General features: G+C 44.4%; 2 protein-coding genes and 1 pseudogene across 2 annotated transcripts; all 3 read left to right on the top strand.

Moving 5' to 3' along the window:
• Positions 1–3,017: 3,017 nt before the first annotated feature.
• LOC111563957 (GTPase IMAP family member 9-like) lies at positions 3,018–3,681 on the top strand (annotated as a pseudogene).
• Positions 3,682–4,287: 606 nt separating this feature from the next.
• Positions 4,288–6,627, top strand: LOC111563955 (GTPase IMAP family member 6-like). The gene is given in 4 exon segments (XM_055010383.1): positions 4,288–4,369; positions 4,524–4,694; positions 4,697–5,115; positions 6,610–6,627. Coding segments are annotated over 4 exon segments (690 nt in total).
• A 1,224-nt stretch (positions 6,628–7,851) lies between these two features.
• LOC118469811 (VIP peptides-like) lies at positions 7,852–18,856 on the top strand. The gene is made up of 5 exons (XM_035944934.2): positions 7,852–7,898; positions 8,848–8,939; positions 9,833–9,916; positions 17,228–17,326; positions 17,769–18,856. The coding sequence occupies exons 2-5, from the start codon at positions 8,866–8,868 to the stop codon at positions 17,896–17,898; spliced, it is 387 nt and encodes a 128-aa protein (XP_035800827.1). The 5' UTR covers positions 7,852–7,898; positions 8,848–8,865; the 3' UTR covers positions 17,899–18,856.
• The last annotated feature ends 16 nt before the right edge of the window (positions 18,857–18,872 follow it).

An 18,872-nucleotide genomic window follows, 5' to 3' on the forward strand; every position in this document is an offset into this window, starting at 1 on the left:
CTCTGGGCCTGGGAATTGGACAGGAGATTTGGGGAGATCAGCCTCTTGGCCATGGGATCCGTTGACTGACACAGGCTCAATCTCTGGGCCGGGGTTGCTGTCAGTAGATTTGGGCTCAACAGTCTGTAGGCCAGAGAATTCCTCAGCTGACTCGACAGTCTCTGGGCCGGGGGATTCGTCAGCTGACTCGGGCTCGACAGTCTCTGGGCCGGGGGATTCGTCAGGTGACTCTGGCTCGACAGTCTCTGGGCCGGGGGATTCATCAGCTGACTCGGGCTCGACAGTCTCTGGGCCGAGGATGCTGTCAGCTGACACCGGCTCGACAGTCTCTGGGCCGGAGATGCTGTCAGCTGACAAGGGCTCAACAGTCTCTGAGTCAGGGGATTGGTCAGCTGACTCCAGCACAATTTCTCTGATGAGGGAATCATCGACTGGCCCTGGCTGGTCTGAGGCAGAGGCGGCGTCAACCCGCTCTGGAACTGAGGCGGCGTCAACAGCGTCGACAGCTTCGACCTGCTCGGGAACTGAGGCGGAGGCAGCGTCGACAGCGTCGACCCCCTCGGGAACGGAGACGGGTGAGGCTGCGTCAACAGCGTCGACCCCTCGGGAACGGAGACGGGTGAGGCGGCGTCGACAGCATCGACCCCCTCGGAGACGGGTGAGGCGGCGTCGACAGTGTCGACCCCCTCGGGAACGGAGACGGGTGAGGCGGCATCGACAGCGTCGACCCCCTCGGAGACGGGTGAGGCGGTGGCGTCGACCCCCTCAGAGACGGGTGAGGCGGTGGCGTCGACCCCCTCGGAGATGGGTGAGGCGGGGGCGTCGACCCCCTCGGAGACGGGTGAGGCGGTGGCGTCAACCCCCTCGGAGACGGGTGAGGCGGCGGCGTCGGCCCCCTCGGAGACGGGTGAGGCGGAGTCGTCGACCCCCTCGGAGACGGGTGAGGAGTCGTCGTCGACCCCCCGGGACACGGGTGAGGCGGCATCGTCGACCCCCTCGGAGACGAGTGAGACGGCATCGTCGACCCCCTCGGGACAGGCGGAGAAGTAGCATTGATGCGGCGGGACCTCAGCGACGCTCGGCGGCGGGGCCTCAGCGACGCTTGGCGGCGGGACCTCAGCGACGCTCAGGAGCGGCGAGGTCGGGGCGGCGGGGAATGGCGAGGTCGGGGTGCCAGGGAGCGGCAAGGTCGGGCTTCCCTTAGAGCCACACCTGCGGCGAGGCTTCCTCAAAGATGGCTCAATAGATGGCTGGCCAACAGGATCTGGGAGCTTGCTGGGTGGTGAGGGAGATGTGCTAACTGGCGGACTGGCAGACTGGCAGACTGAATGCAGGTAGGGTGTGTGACTAAGGTAGGAAGGGTTACGAAAGGGTTACGAAAGGCAAGGGAGTGTTCAGAAACTCAAAAACATAGTCCGGCAGGTGGCTCATTAACCATGGCATCTGGGAGGCCGCGCTACGACCCAAAGATACCAATTCCTGCTTGTATTCCTTACACCGAGCCTTCCTCCACTCCCCCCACAACTCGAGCAGGAGGTCGAAATACACATTGTATTCCTTACAAGTAAAAAAAATGTCTAGGGGATATGGTGAAGGGGCAGAGCCAGTCTGAGAGCCTGCTGGGTTCAATTCGGGCCGGATCATACTGTTACGGGTGGGGGAAGCAGGAGAACCCAAGCGCAGACACACAGAACTGGCTGACAGGTGAATAACTGAAAGATTTATTTAAACAACAATCAATCAATCTTTATTGGTTATTGCACACTTTCATATACAATGAAATTTCATTTGAGCTGCCCTGCCAATGACAGCACCGGCTGCTGCGCAGTGCTGCGTGCACCTTTCTTGAGGAAAAAAAGAAAAAGGACATGTTGGGATCTGGGTAGGGATAGCAGAGGGTAAATGAAAAAAAAGGCTCATTGTACAAAATGAAACCTCCAATGTTGGGTGGGGGGGCTTAATTGGGCTGCAAGGGAGAGCCGGGTTGAGACATGGGCCTGGCCCAGCCTTCAGCCTAGCCCTGACCTCCCCCCAGTGGTGTACAGTGTGTGTGTGTGTGTGTGTGTGTGTGTGTGTGTGTGTGTGTGTGTGTGTGTGTGTGTGTGTGTGTGTGTGTGTGTGTGTGTGTGTGTGTGTGTGTGTGTGTGCGTATGTGAGAGAGAGCAGGGCTGAAGGGAGAGCCGGGTAAAACCAGGCCTGGCCTGGCCTGGGTGGGAGGAGAGTAGGTGCATTAGCACTGTGAGCCTTGTGAGCCAAGTTTTCTTTCCGCATCTGCATCTCCCACAGACTCAGCTTGGTTTTAAACGCCTTCACTTCTGTTGCATTGCGCGCTCACGTCCGCTTTTGATGACGTATCGTGCTCAGGCGATTCGTCGACGCGTCGTTTGTGGCAGCCCTAATCTGGATACCTCTTCATACAGATCTTGTCCTGTAGTTGTGCCATGCAAAGGACGTAATGCCAAAAACTCTTCTGTTATGCTCAGGCTTGAGTCCACTACACGGATGAAAACTGACAGCTGGGCAATGTCAGATGTGTCGGTGCTCTCATCCACAGCAAGGGAATATGCGATGAAATCTTTTCCCTTTCCCACAAGCTGTTCTTTTAGATTGGTGGAAAGCTGGTCTACACGTTCAGCAACAGTGTTTCTGCTCAGGCTCATGTTTGAAAATAGTCGCCTTTTGTCTGGGCACACTGCGTCACAAACTTTAAGCATACAGTTTTTGATAAACTCTCCCTCGGTAAATGGATTTTGCGACCTCTTCTGCCACAATAAAACTAGCCTTGACAGCAGCCTCGCTTTGTGATTTGGCTTTTGTGAACAGAGCCTGCCGGGACTTAAGACCTCGTTTTAATTCTTCCACTTTCTGTAGCCTTTGTTCCGTGTCCATATTCTTGTCTTTGTCTGTGTGTTTCTTAGACATTTCATGGTGCCTTCTTAGATTATATTCTTTCATTACAGCCAAACTTTCTCCACACAGAAGACACACGGGTTTGCCTTTTACCTTCGTGAACATGTACTCCAGGCCTGTTCGACACCAGCAAGTCTGAGGAGCATGTGAGGAACGAGAATGCATGTCATACGCTTCTCCTGGTCCTCATGTGTTCCTGGTGGTGTTCCAGCTGGGAAGATTCACCAAAGAAGAACAAGACACGGTGAAGATCATCCAGCAAATGTTTGGAGAGAAGGCAGTGGTGTACACCATGGCTTTGTTCACCCACGGAGACAATTTGAAGGATAAAGAACGCTCCATAGAGGAGCTGACAGAGGAGAATTCAGCTCTCTGTCAGTTTGTCACTCAGTGCCGTGAGGATTTCATGTGTTCGACAACAAAGACAAGTATCCAGGACAAAGGAGCGAGCTGCTAAAGAAGATCAACACCATGGTCCAGAGGAACGAAGGCAGCTACTTCACCAACGACATGTTCCAAGAGGCTGAGCAAGCCATCAGAGAAGAGATGGAGCGGCTCCGCAGAGAAAATCCCTCCATGTGGCTGAAAGACTCCAGAAGACAGGCAGAGAAAGACAACCGGTTCAACCGGGCCGTCCGGCAGGGTGCCGCCATCTGAGCTGCGGCCGGATTCCTGGGAGGTCCAGTGGGAGCTGCACTGGGAGCTGCAGTGGGAGCTTTAGTGGGAGCAGTCAATGGGGCGGTGCAGAAGAATGCATGTACCATCCAGTAATGATGTTAACCTGGACATACCATCATATAATCACTGGAACAGGGTTTACCATGTCCATGTTGTCTATCTTAACCAAAGACTTGTTTCTGTATGGGTGTTTTTTCTGTATTTTAGAAATAATTAATATTTTAAAGCTAAAATAAGAAAACTAAGGGCTTGAATGTACCAGATGCTGATTCTGTTCATCAGTTTGAACGCTTTATGTTTCACCACAGTCTTAAACCTTTCTTCTGTGGTGATGCTTTAAAGTCAGCCAGCAGTGGTTTGGTTCTTCAGAGCTGAAGGGAAACAAGGGTTAAAATGTGGTCAGAAAACAAGGAAGCATCCAAGAAAAGCTTCTGCTGAGGAGTAAAAGAATTACAGTGTGAACAACATAGGGTTTGTGTAATTACTCTCACTGCCAGAAGACCTCCAGAAGCTCCTATAAAGGACATCAGACCTGGACTACTGACTAATTCATAAAAGAAGCTGCTGTCTGGAGATACTTCTAGCAGCAAATATTTGAACTGTGTCCAAACCTTGATGAAACTGACCCATTTGTTGAGCTTCACTTTTGTCCCTAAATACTGAAATGATGATGCAGGAGATGTTTGTTCATGATTAAACATGGGAACAGTAGCTTCTTTAGAAACAGCTCTAAAAGGCAGAACAACTGTGAAGGTCCATGTGTCTCCTGTGCTTTATCTGTGTGACGCTGAAATAAATATAAATACACCCAGAGCTTCATTGTACATGTATTTATTTCACCATGATTGTTTAATTAGGAGTTGTTGTATTTTCAGAAAGAGGCTGAGATGTTTGAAAGTTCTGATGCCGCCCTGACCTCCTCTGTTGTTCCTCAGACCTCAGACTGGTGCTGGTGGGTCAGGAGAAAGTGGGGAAGAGCTTAGCAGCAAACACCATCCTGGGAAAGAAGGAGTTTGACTCCAGGATCAGCTCCAGACCTCTGACTCTGAGTAGCAGGGAGGTAGAAGGTGTTGTTGAGGGCCGCGGGGTCTCAGTGGTGGACACCCCAGACTGTTCAGCTCTCGGCTGTCTCCAAAGGAGGTGAAAGCAGAGCTGCTGGCGGTGGTGAAGCTGAGCTCTCCGGGTCCTCACGCCTTCCTCTTCACCCTCCAGCTGAGACGCTTCACTGAAGAAGAGCAGAAAGGCCTGCAGACTCTGCAGACCATGCTGAGTCCAAACATCTCCAAATACACCATGGTGCCGTTCACCTACGGAGACCGACTGGAAGACACCAATGTCCAGCAGCTCATCAGAGAAGACGACAACCTGCAGCAGCTGCTGAAGAACTGCAATGGCTACTGCCATGTCTTCAACAACAGACAGATGGAGGACAGGAGGCAGGTCCAACGTCTGCTGGACAAGATAGACTCCATCTCTGAGGGAGGACACTCGTACTACAAGAGCACCTCTGAGAGCTTCACAGTCAGGGTTGGTCGGGGGATTCACCAGAGGTGTTTGAGGCTGTTTAGTAACTTCTACCACATCATCAGAAGTGGAGAGACACAAAGAGAATGGGAGGACACCAGAGGAAGAGAAAGAAGAGAAGATCAGGGGGGGAAAGACAAGAGAGAGGAAGGACGGAAAGACAAGAAAGAGGAAGGACGGAAAGAGAAGAAAGAAGAATGGAAAGAGAAGAGAGAGGAAGGACGAAAACAGAAGAGAGGATGAGGAGAAACAGTAGAGCTGATAAACTATAGAGTGAAGACAGAAGAGGAGATATTTTAAGAAGAGATGTAAAGCACTCACTGTGTTTATCAGTCTGTTGTTGTGGTGATTTCATATCAGTTATTCTGTCAGTAAATATATTTTTCCCCTCAGGACTTTCTACAGATTTGGTCCATTTGTCACTGTACATATCAAGCATCTTTCCACTGCAGGAACATCTACAGATTTAGCCCTCTGATCTTTCTGATTCCACTGGAGATCCAACAGCTTCACCTGGACTGAGAGACCAGAACCAACAGTTACTGGACAGAGATCCGGTTCTATGTAAAAAACAGAACCAACAGTTACTGAATGGAGATCCAGTTCTATGTAGGAAACAGAACCAAGGAGGTACGTTCTGTTAGAACAAATGTAGAACTTTATGTTGGTAAGTGGTGGTGTTAGAAAAAGAAGACAGAAAACGTGGTCATCTCTGAGTCTAACCAATCAGCATCTTGTGGATGGATGGATGGATGGATGGATGGATGGATGGATGGATGGATGGATGGATGGATGGATGGATGGATGGATGGATGGATGGATGGATGGATGGATGGATGGATGATGCTTATCATACATGTATCCAACTGTGTGTTATATGTTCCTTGTTCCCCACCCCCCTCTTCTCTCTCTACCTGTACCTCTCTACCTCTCTACCTCTCTACCTCTCTATCTCTATCTCTCTACCTCTACCTCTCTACTTCTCCCTCTACCTCTATACCTCTACCTCTCTACCTCTCTATCTCTATCTCTACCTCTCTACCTCTACCTCTCTATCTCTATCTCGACCTCTCTACCTCTACCTCTCTACTTCTACCTCTCAACCTCTCTACCTCTTCTGTCCCTCTCAACCCTCCTTCCAGCAGCAGATAGGTCCCCCCACATTAGAGCCAGGTTCTGCTCAAGGTTTTTTTCCATGTTAAAAGGGTGTTTTTCTTGCCACTGTCTCCTTAGGGCTGCTCTCGGGGTTCATATGGGTTCTGGAAAGAGACAATCTGACCTGTAATTGGTGCTATATAAATAAAATTGAATTGAATTGAATTGAATTGAATTGAATTGAATTGAATTGAATTGAATTGAATTGAATTGAATTGAATTGAATTGATGGATGGATGGATGGATGGATGAAGGATGGATGATGGATGGATGATTCTTATGTGAGTTTTCTCTGTGAATTCCTCTAGTCTCTGGTTCTGTGAATCATGTTTTTGTCTCCAGATGTTTCCTGTTTCCTGAACACCAGAGTGAAGCTCCCAGACCAGAGTTTACCAGAACACCAGATGGAACGTCACATACATCCTGATCTCCATAGAAACATATGAGACTTCCTGACGGCTGGAGATGCAGGACATTACCTGCTCTGATGGGTTTATCTCTGATTGGTTGCTGCGGAAGATCATTAGATGGAAACAGACTGCTGAGCTTCTGCTTCATTCTTCATCTGAGATAGTTTCCCAGTCCAGAGGTTGATCACATCCCTCTGTTTGGTCTTCATGGTGGATCAGCTTCTGTGGAACACTGTGACAAAATTTGGTAAACTGATAGATGCTGTTTGTAGAGGAACCACACGTTCCGTGTTCTGCAGTGGTCTGAAGGCCCAAGCAGCAGACACTCAGAGTTCATCTCAGACCAACATCATGTCTCATGTAAATCTGACTTGATCTGACTCGACTGGCTCCACCAGGATCTACAACTTCTATAATTCCATTTAGTAGAAGCTTCAGTCTGAGAGTAGAAACAAACCTGATCGGATGATGGCACTGATGGCTGATGGGAAACGAGTCTTCAATGGGCTGTCAGTCCAGATCTGTTAATGAGGCATCTTCATCCTGTTAAAGGCAATGCTCACTTTTCATCAGGAAAAGGAGGATCTCAGTCACACCATCTAAAACATAGAACCATATAAAACATGTGAATCTGAATATAAAACATGTGACTCTGTATATAAATCATGTAAATCAGATTCTATATATAAATATGTATAAACCACATGAAACTTTACAGATTAAACCTCAGTTTAAATCTGTGTTCATTAAACATTCAAGCTATAACTTGGTGTTGTGAATCACTATATAATCTGTGTTTCTTTCCATTGGTATTGTGTGTGTATACATATATATGTGTGTGTGTGTGTGTGTGTGTGTGTGTGTATTTTTTTCTTCCCGTTGGTGTGGTATATATATATATATATATATATATATATATATATATATACATACATACATATATATATATGTATGTATGTATATATGTATGTATGTATATATATATACATATATATATATATATATATATATGTATATATATATACATACATACATACATACATACATATATACATACATACATATATATATGTGTGTGTGTGTGTGTGTGTGTGTGTGTGTGTGTGTGTGTGTGTTTCTTCCCGTTGGTGTGGTATAAAAGGCAGCAGGACTCGGTTCATCCTTCAGTCTGCAGTTCATCCTTCAGCAGCTTCTTCTCTTCGTCTGCTTCACTTTTCCACAGTAAGTCTTTGATTCTTTGTTTTTGGTTCAGTTCCTTTATTTACGCTTTATTTCATATTCTGATAAAGTTGCTCTCATTCACTCCTCATCTCCCTTTGCTTCATTTGGTTATTTTTGTCACTTCAGTCATTTTTCTACTTCCATATTTCCATTTCATCAGATTTTTCTTCACTTTCTCTTCTTCTTCCTCCCACTGAAGAACAACTTACTTTCAGTCTTTATTCAGAGATCTAAATTCATCCAGTTTGACCATTTAGTCTTTAAAATGAAGATAATATCCTGCTCGGTCTTATCTCCTTTTTTCTTTCTGTTTCTGGTGATGAACAAACATTTCTGTATCAAACTTTAAAACTAATCAGGTCATTGAATTAAACTGGTCTGGAGGGTCGGGGTAGTGGACCCATGGATTAACTCCATCCTTCTATTATTATAGGATATAACTAAATCTCCTGGTCTAGTTTTTAGGGTTAATGGACCCATGGATTAACTCCATCATCCCATAATTATAGGGTATTAAATGGATCTCCTGGTCATTTTTTAGGGTAGTGGACTGATGGATTAACTCCATCTCCTGGTCTCATTGGGGTAATTATAGAGTATTATATGGATCTCCTGGTTTAATTTTACTGCCCTCAATCATCTGCTGAATATGTTTCAGTTTCATTGTCAACAAAGACAATCAGAGTTTAACTATTAACTAATCATCCATGACTGCCTTTTTTGTAAATGTTTGTCATGCTTCAGTTCTTCAGGTGTAGTTGGGTTAGGGCTAGGGAGCATTTCCAGGGTCTCCTAACAGTCAGGACACCTGTCAGGTAGATCACCCGATCAGCTGTTAGTCAGTGGGATGTCACATGTAGATGGAATGTACTATGACTACATTCAGCTCTTCTTCAGATCAGTCCGACGGAAATCAGTTCAGCTTCAGTTTTTGTGTTTCTGTCGACAGAAGTCAGCGGTGAGTGTGATGATGATGCATCTTCATCTCCTCTTCTTCTGTGGCTTATTTTGTGCTGCTTTGCCTCCAGCAGTGTTTTCCAGGTAAACCGGTATCTCCAACATGTCAGGTTGATGACACATCTACAACACACCTACAACACACCTACAACACATCTACAACACACAACACATCTATAACACATCTACAACATATCTACAACACATCTACAACAAATCTTTAACACACCTACAACACATCTACAACACACCTACAACACATCTACAACACACAACACATCTACAACACATCCACAACAAATCTATAACACACCGACAACACATATACAACACATCTACAACACACCGACAACACACCTACAACACACCTACAACACATCCACAGCACACCTACAACACACCTACAACACATCCACAGCACACCTACAACACACCTACAACACACCTACAACACACCTACATCACACCTACAACACACCTACAACACACCTACAGCACACCTACAGCACATCCACAGCACACCTACAACACACCTACAACACATCCACAGCACACCTACAACACACCTACATCACACCTACAACACACCTACAACACATCCACAGCACACCTACAACACACCCACAGCACACCTACAGCACATCACACCTACAGCACACCTAGAGCACATCCACAACACACCTATAACATCTACAACACATCCACAGCACACCTACAACACACCTACAGCACATCCACAACGCATCCACAACACACCTACAACACACCTACAACACATCCACAACACACCTACAACACACCCACAACACACCCACAACACACCTATAACATGTTAGAGAAAGGACTGAAGATCACTTTTAGATTTACAGGTAAAATTACCAACAGAATGAAAAGTGGTGTTTTAATAAGATTGTGTTGTGTTTTAATAAGTCCTGTTTTAATAAGATAATATTTATATCTTTGTCATTTGTTGTCAGAGCTCCAACAGGCGACAGCAGCTGGAAGCATCGACCTTCTGTTCACCACGTGGAAGATCAGAAACACTTCTACGGATCACGCATGTAAAGTTTCCGTTTATCAGAAATAAAACAGATGTTGTTGGTTTGTAAAAGTCCTTCATCACAGATTTAAAACCTCAGAAAAGTTTAGAAAACTGAAAAAAAATGCAAAGATGAAAAAAAGATAAAAGCTGCTTCCTTCAGCAGACGATGGTCAGAAACAAACAACATCTTCTCAGTCGGTGTATAGTTGTTATATGTTCTATTTAACTTTTACACTCATCCAGAAGCTGAAACATGCTTGTCTGATGATAAAGCTGTTATTTGTGACCTCTTTAGGTGACAGATGAAGCTTCATGTCTGGTTTGCCCCACAGGTTTGAGTCCCACCTCTCCATTGGTTGCCACTGTGAGGGTAAATCAGTCAGTCTGGTTTGGACCTTCACAACAAGCTAACATTTCTTTGTGTTTCGGATGATATATTAGGGACATTTCATCGACTATAACAGGTAAACAATAGATTCCAGTCAGGTTAGAAGTGCTCAGCTGTCCCATCAGCTGAATGGTGAATGGACCAGGTGTAATGCCTGTAAGGCTACAGCAGGGGGAGCTCTCATCCAGGGTACATGGTTCACATCTCATACTGAAGAGATCATTTAAGGAAACTTTGTGGAGCAGAAGAGTTGGGATGCAGTCTAGAAAACATGTTGATGGTTAAAAGGAAGAAACTGTTGATGTTCACTCAGAGATCAGAGGAACCACAACCTGAGATGACATCAGATAAAGAGCTCAGACATGGAGGAAAAATATCTTCTTCAAGAACTAAAGCAAGAACTAAACTAAAGCGAGAAACAACAGTGCCCGAGTATGTAAGTACAATCGGGACACTCTACAGTCTGTTGTTGCAGCTAAACAGCACAAAACTAAACTTTTCCAAACTGTTAACCATGCGTCTGTCCTGTGGAATCCACAAAACAAACCAAAAGGAATATTTGGTGGACATATAAATATTAATGGTATAAAAACAAAAGCAGATCAATTGCAACATCTGCTAATTGACTCAAACCTGGACTATCTATGTATAACCGAGACTAAACTTAAGCCAACTACATCGGCATCGGTTTTTACAATTCCGGGTTATAAGGCGTACAGGAGGGACCGAGAAGGAAAAGGGGGAGGCGGGGTCCTCGTGTACATCAAAGAATGCTTTCAGAGTCAACAAATAGACTTACCAACAAAAACTGTGGAGTGTGTTGGTGTGAAGATTACTCTTTCACCACAAATGTCTTTTATTATACTCTCAGTGTATAGACCACCAAATACACCTGTTAAATTTTATGTTGGTTTGAAAGAAATTTTGAAGAGGTGTGAAAGTAGTGAAGTGCTTTTAATGGGGGATTTTAATGCCAATTGGCTGAATAAAAAGGAAAGGAAAAATCTTAAAGATTTAACAAATGCAATGCAAATGACTCAACTGATCACTACACCAACCAGAATTGGAAAAACATCTCAAACATTAATCGATTTAATATTTGCTAATAAAAAAGACAGAATATCCAAAACCTACAATTTCATTGTGGGATTGTCTGACCATAATCTCACCCTGGTAGTTAGAAAGTTAAATAAATCACACTATAAAAAAATCTGTGGATGTTCTCAGTCATCCAGGTCATGATAAGTCTCAAGCAAGCATAAGTTATGGCAACTGGACTAACCTCGTGTGAGTCAAAAACGTTTCACCTCTCATCCAAGAGGCTTCTTCAGTTCTGAAAGCCTGGTGGGGAGTACCAGATATTTATCCACCAGGAGGGTGGTGGCAAAAACAAGTGGACAAAGACCCGAAACCAACAGACTCGTTAGGTGTTAATGTGAGTCGTTAGCCTTGATGGGCGGTCGTTACCCCTCCCAGCCCTCTAGGATATGTGGATGACACATGGGTCACCATCAGGAAGGGTGAGGTCGAACCTTTCACAGAACACCTCAACTCGGTGGATAAAAACATCAAGTTCACAAGAGAGGATGTCCAAGACAACTGTCTGGCGTTTCTAGATTGCGTGGTATGCATTGAAACCAATGGGGAACTCAACATTGAGGTCTACAGAAAACCCACTCACACAGACCAGTACCTCCTGTTTGATTCACACCACCCACTAGAACACAAGTTGGGGGTGATCCGTACCTTAAAGCACAGAGCACAGAACATCCCATCAGAAGCGGATGGAAAAAGAAGGGAACACAAACATATTCACTCTGCTCTTCAAACTTGTGGCTATCCAAACTGGGCTTTTATCAAAACAGCAAAAAAGCGCAGGGAGGATAAGAAAGACCAGGACCACAAAAAGAGAAACAACATTGTCATCCCCTATGTGGCAGGAATTTCAGAGAAACTCAGGAGGATCTTTAACACCCACCAGATCCCAGTACACTTCAAGCCCAGCAACACACTGAGGCAAAAGCTGGTCCATCCCAAGGACAAAATTCCAAGGGAGAAACAGAGCAATGTGGTGTACGCAGTGCAGTGCAATGAGGAATGCTCTGACCTGTACATTGGAGAGACTAAGCAGCCATTACACAAGCGCATGGCACAACACAGGAGGGCCACGACCACAGGCCAGGACTCAGCAGTCCACCTCCACCTCAAGGAGAAGGGGCACTCCTTTGATGACCACAAGGTGCGCATTCTAGCCAGAGAGGACAGATGGTTTGAGAGAGGGGTAAAAGAAGCCATTCATGTCAAACTAGAACGGCCATCTTTGAACAGAGGAGGGGGCCTCAGACACCACTTGTCTCCCACTTACAACGCCGTTCTTAGAGCCCTCCCAAGGAGGTGCAGCCATCTGTCCCACTTGCAGTCAGGTGATCCCCAACCACCCTCCTAGAGGGCTGGGAGGGGTAACGACCGCCCATCAAGGCTAACGACTCACATTAACACCTAACGAGTCTGTTGGTTTCGGGTCTTTGTCCACTTGTTTTTGCCACCACCCTCCTGGTGGATAAATATCTGGTACTCCCCACCAGGCTTTCAGAACTGAAGAAGCCTCTTGGATGAGAGGTGAAACGTTTTCGACTCACACGAGGTTAGTCCAGTTGCCATAACTTATGCTTGCTTGAGACACACTATAAAAACGAGCAAAAAATAAATAATTTAAAATTCCCATATATCTCCTAGAAAAATCGAGCTCTTCTAGAGCGAGATATTAAAGGAATGGACTGGTGTGGCAAAACTGACAATTGTTGCAACCTCTCCTGTAAAAATATTTTATCCGCTATAAAACAGACCATTGATAAATATACACAACTCAAATCTAAAAAAAGCAATAAAAAGCTACTGCCTTGGTTTAATAGTACTCTCTGGGACCTTATAAAACAGAGAGACCTTGCTCTTAAAAGGTTCTTTAAGTCTAAACTTAATACTGATTTCTATACATATAAATTCTTACGAAATAAAGTCATTACACAGCTTAGAAGTGCAAAAGCAAATTTCTACTTAAATATGATAAAAGATGCAAAAGGAAATACCAAGCTATTATGGAAAAGTATGGACAACCTATCTGGTAGAAAAAATAAGAGTTTTGAGTCTCTACAACTTAAAGTAAATGGATCCATCCTAAACAATAACACAGAGCTAGCATTATATTTTAACCAATATTTTCTTAACTGTGCATTGGATTTGGCAGGCTCATTCTCTCAAATAAGCTGTGTCTCTAAATTTCAGTGTGATGAGTCTTTTTTAAAATTGCACACAGTTGATCAAAGCAATGTTTTAAAATGTATATCTATGCTAAATAGCAGTAAAACTAAGGATATTTTTGGTATAGATACAGTATTTTTAAAAGAACATAAGGAAACTTTCACACCAGCTTTAACCAAAATGATTAACCAGTCTATACTTGAGAGCACCTTTCCCACAGTTTTAAAAACAGCCATAATCAAGCCTATACACAAGTCAGGAGACAAGCTTCAGGTCTCAAACTATCGGCCAATAAGCATTCTTCCCTCAATCTCAAAAGTCTTGGAAAAAGTAGTAGCAGAGCAGCTCATGGATCATCTTAATTCACTGGAGATGTTACACCCACTCCAGTTTGGGTTTAGAAAACAATATTCCACAGAGACTGCCTGCTGCTATCTAACGGAGGAGATCAAGTCCAGACTTGATGGCGGAGGAGTGGTAGGAGCTGTCTTTCTTGACTTGCGTAAGGCATTCGACACCGTTAACCATAAAGTATTAATAAACAAATTATCACAATTTTGCTTACATGAAAATAAAATAAACTGGATTCAGTCATATCTCTGCGACAGACAACAGTGTGTCATAGTTAACAATGAAACATCTCCACTGCAAGCCTGCAGCATAGGTGTACCACAGGGCTCTATTCTTGGGCCACTGCTGTTCACACTATATATTAATGACCTTCCAAACATCTGCAATGCCAAAATAATAATGTATGCCGATGAGACTGTAGTGTATACACATGATGATACTGTGGAAGAGGTGGCTCAAAAACTTACAATAGAGATGAGAAAAGTATCAAACTGGTTAAAAAACTCTTGCCTAACTTTAAATGTTGAAAAAACGGTTTCTATGTTTTTTACAAAAAGTTTTAAACTACAGAATTGTCCTAAAGTCATGATAGAAGGTCAACCTATACAAAATGTCGAACAATACAAGTATTTAGGTGTAATTCTAGATCCAAACTTAAACTTTAAGAAACATATTAAAAGGTTAACAAATACTTTGAAATTTAATCTTTCAACCTATCAGTATATTAGAAATTCATTAACCACTGAAGCATCATATGTGTATTTAAATGCTATGATTTTACCACATTTATGATACTGTATGACAACTTGGTCACAGGCATGTGTTACTACTCTTAAGCCTCTTGAATCTTTATACAAAACTTCTCTTAAAATTCATGATAAAAAACCACGAATATATCATCATTGCAAAATTCTAACTAAACATGGTATTTTAAGCTTTGAAAATTGTATTAGATATTCTAATCTATGCTTATTGTTTAGGATAATTCATGGCACTGTTGCGCCACCGCTAAAGACTTTTATCCCTCTGTGTTCTGAAGTCTCTTCTTGAGACACTCGGACTTCTCTTCGGGGCGAGTGTTTTATACGAAAACTCGACTCCGCTTTTGGAAGATCAGCGTTCTCCTATGTTGCAATGAACCAATGGAACAAATTACCCACAGAGCTTTTAAAATGTAAGCACTTCAATGAGTTTTCACGCTTGCTGAAGCGATGGCTGCTCTCGGATCAATCTTGTACCCATTAATGATGATTTTGAAGGTGCTTTGGTGTCAGCACTTTTTTGTAGAGGCTTTGGAGTTTGATCTTATGAATTATTTGTGTTTAATGTTTGAAATGTTTAATCTTGTGTCTTTTTTCTTTTAACATTGATGTAACCCAACACATCTTTGGCCTGCTCTGGGACTACAGGTGGAAATTAGCACTTGTGCTATAACCTGGCATAATGCATCTCTCCCCACGGGGTTAATGTTGTTTGTGCACTGTCCCATGGATCAAATAAATAAAAAATAAAAATAAAAAAAAAAACTACCTCAGACACGAGGAAAGAAAGAGTATGACACTGAAAACATCCAAAGAAGAGATGGAGGAACTCATCCATGTTCAGCTCTGGGATCCAGATCAGGGTCAGCCCTCTTTTAAACGTCATCACCAGAATTAAGCTGAAGCAGTCACGTGGTCACAAACCCTGCAGTGGGAAAGTCTGAGGAGCTCAGCAGAGATCACAGGGTTCTACATCAACATGAGCTGAAGGAAGTTCTTCTTCGAGAAGCAGAACCTTAAAGCTTCACTCAACTCTGCTGCTGATCACATGGACAAAGAAAAGACCTTCTGGAACAAAGTTCTTTGGTCAGATGGAACAAAAACTGAACCCCAAGAACACCAAACCTACCATCAAGCATGGTGGAGGTATCATGCTCTGGGGCTTTCTAGAAGAGCTTCTGAACTGGTTTCAGACTGGATGTTGGACTGGTTCTGGACTTTCTTGGGACTGGTTTATGTTCGGTTCCACTCTTGGTTCTCCTGGTTCTGGATGTGATTTAAAGTTGGTTTAGGATTTAGGACAGCCAGACACCGCGGCCAGGAGATCAGAACGTTCGCCGGCGTCGGCGGGGTGCGCCACAAGGATCAGCAGAGTCCGCGCCCGTGCGGGGATCCAGGGAGGGAGCCGGCGGTGGCAGCTCGCCGATCGGGCGGGCGTACCAGCAGGAGCCGCAAGCGCGGCCAGAGAACCGGGGACCGCAGTCAGGTGGAACACGACGGCTGATGGCTGCAGCGGCAGTCAACAGTTAGGCGATCGGGCTGGGAAGTGGGAGGATGGGATTGTCCGGTGGAAAGCTAGGACACAGGAGAATCAGAGTGAGCACAGTGGTTACGATAAGAGACCATGAGATAACCCAAGACCTACTCACTACTCGGTGAAGATGACGCTACGATCTGGCAGAGAGGTGGAGGCCGGGACCGGCTTTATCCACAGCTGATGACCGATCAGATCCAGCCGCTCTCCCTCCGCAGCTGGAGCCAATGAGCCCCGACGACCGGCGCAGCCAGAGGCGCAGCACAGAGGGTGGTGGAACAGAGAGACAGAACAAGGGAGAGGTGCCAGGAGGATAGAGAGAAGAGAAGGTGAGGAAGCAAGAAATGAGGTGAACAGGAGGGAGAGAGAAAGAAGAGAGAGAAAAAGGCAGATAGGGAGCCAGGGTGGGACTGTGACATGGGCAGGTCTTGGATTTTATTTAGGAGAAGTTTAGGTTTGGTTTATAGTGAGTTTGTGCTGGTTTTTGACTTTTTTAGGACTGGTTTCAGACTGTATTCTGACTGGTTCTGAACATTTTTTTGAACTGGTTTAGGTTTGATTTTGGTCCTGGTTCTAGATCTTTTTAGGATTGGTTTAGGACTGGTTTAGGACTGGTTTGGGCGGGTCTTTTTAACCCCAAGAAAACCAAACCTACCAACTGAAGCTTTCCACAAAGTAAATGGAATAATGAAGAAGGAGTATCACTTCCACATTTTTCAGGAAAACCTAAAACCATCAGCAGTAGGCTGATCAACAAGACAATGAGCCCAAACACACATCAGACGTGGTAAAGAAATGGTTCTATCAGGCTAGAATGAAGGTTCTAGACTGGTCTCCCCAAAGTCCTGACTTAGACCCATCAAGAACCTGAGGACCTATTACCAAACGTGCACATACTGTGTAAATATTAGCATTTCTGTTTGTTTCCACACTAAATGAATGGTCATGTTTAATTTTAACATGTTAAACTAAACAAAAGACAGCAGAGGAGCTTTAGATGAATGAAGATTAACTGACGTCTCGCTGCGCTTTGCTCAGATCGACTCGTCAGACTGACGAACGGTTTACCAGCAGCTACAGCCGACAGCCACCTGAACTCACCGCTAGAGGTTACCTCAGGTCACCAACACAGGACAGGTATGACATAAATAACATATTATTTAACACGGACCAGCCGTGTCTCCTAGAAATGACTTCTGTGTGTTTAAACATTTTCTTGAACTAATAAAACTGTAATCGAGATGTTTCCTGTTGAGAATCCAAACGTGAACTCGTCAGATCCTGCAGATCTTCTCTAAGTGGATTGAAGTTCAGAGTTGGAGGACGTGTGAATGTGAAGCTCTGATTCTCTATAGAAGTTAATGAACTCCATTTGCTGTTGTTGATGTAATGTTCTTGTTCAGATGGTGGTTTTTCTCTGAAGAAAGAAGATGAAGCTAAAGTCCTTTCGTGCGGATTCCATATAAATAAAACTGATCTAATAGATTTAAAAGAATTTTCTTTGGGATTAAAAACGTCATTTGGTTTGTTTTTAACTCTTGTTCTTCCTCTATTTCATTTTTTTTTTGCCTCCTTGCAGTGCTGACTTGATCATCAAACGGCATTCTGATGCTGTTTTCACCGACAACTACAGTCGCTTCCGCAAACAGATGGCAGCCAGGAAGTTCCTGAAGTCCATGCTGCAGGGGAACAGAAAGTTCAGCAGATGAGATACAGGAAACCAGCAGATTGCTCTCATAAACCAAATAAAACTCCGATTAAACATCAGATTCTACTTTGGCCTCCTTATGAATGTACTGATGTGTGTTTTCTGTCACTTTACTGAGGAACAAAAGATGAAAGATGTTTAGACTCTGAAGCTGCTGCCTTCAGGGACACACAGTAAATCTGAAGCTTCCAGTGTGGACACTTGTAGAAACATATTCAGCCGCTATCCATATATCTATGATCTCTACACCACTTTATCCTCTGTAGGGCATCAGGAGTCTGTCCACCTGTTTGAGGATGAAGGCAGGGTTCACCTGGACAGGTAACAGTCCATCACCGACTCTGTTCAGTCAGTAGTTTGGTTCAAGGATGACCTTTCATAAGCAGACGCCTCCACAGCTGGTTTCTCAAACGTTCTGAGCAGCTGTGAGACAAAAAACTGAAAACTCCTCAAACATGTTGTTGTCCTACCTAAAGGTTGATCAATAACATGATCAGATGAACATCGATCAATAGTAAATAGCTATCTGAGTTGTTCATTCATTGAACTGCATGGCTAGTTAGTTAGCTAGCTAACTAGTTAGTTAACTAGTTAACTAACTAGTTTGAAAATAGACTGTAAATGTTCATCTAGATGAAGAACCTGCAGCTTCTCCATCTGCTGCCTGGACCAGTCCAGGAACCTGATGTGATGCCTTCAGGACAGACCGTAGATATTTCTGATGCAGCTTCCTCCTCTGTCCTTCACCACCAGAAACAACGAACACCTTCCATGTCTGGGTTCTGCTCTTTCACTGAATTGTTTATCTAATCAGTTCTCCTCTCCCTCCTGCAGACGTTCCACCAGAACAATCCCTCATCACATTTTACAGGAACACTGAGATCAGCTTAGAACCGCCCACCATGACTGTGTTTGGTTTAAAGAAAGAGGCTGGTCAGAGTGTTGTTTCCTCCTGTAGTAGTCAGTCAGCACTTT

This window comes from Amphiprion ocellaris, chromosome 4 (assembly GCF_022539595.1).
Source record: "Amphiprion ocellaris isolate individual 3 ecotype Okinawa chromosome 4, ASM2253959v1, whole genome shotgun sequence".
Classification (NCBI taxonomy): domain Eukaryota; kingdom Metazoa; phylum Chordata; class Actinopteri; family Pomacentridae; genus Amphiprion; species Amphiprion ocellaris.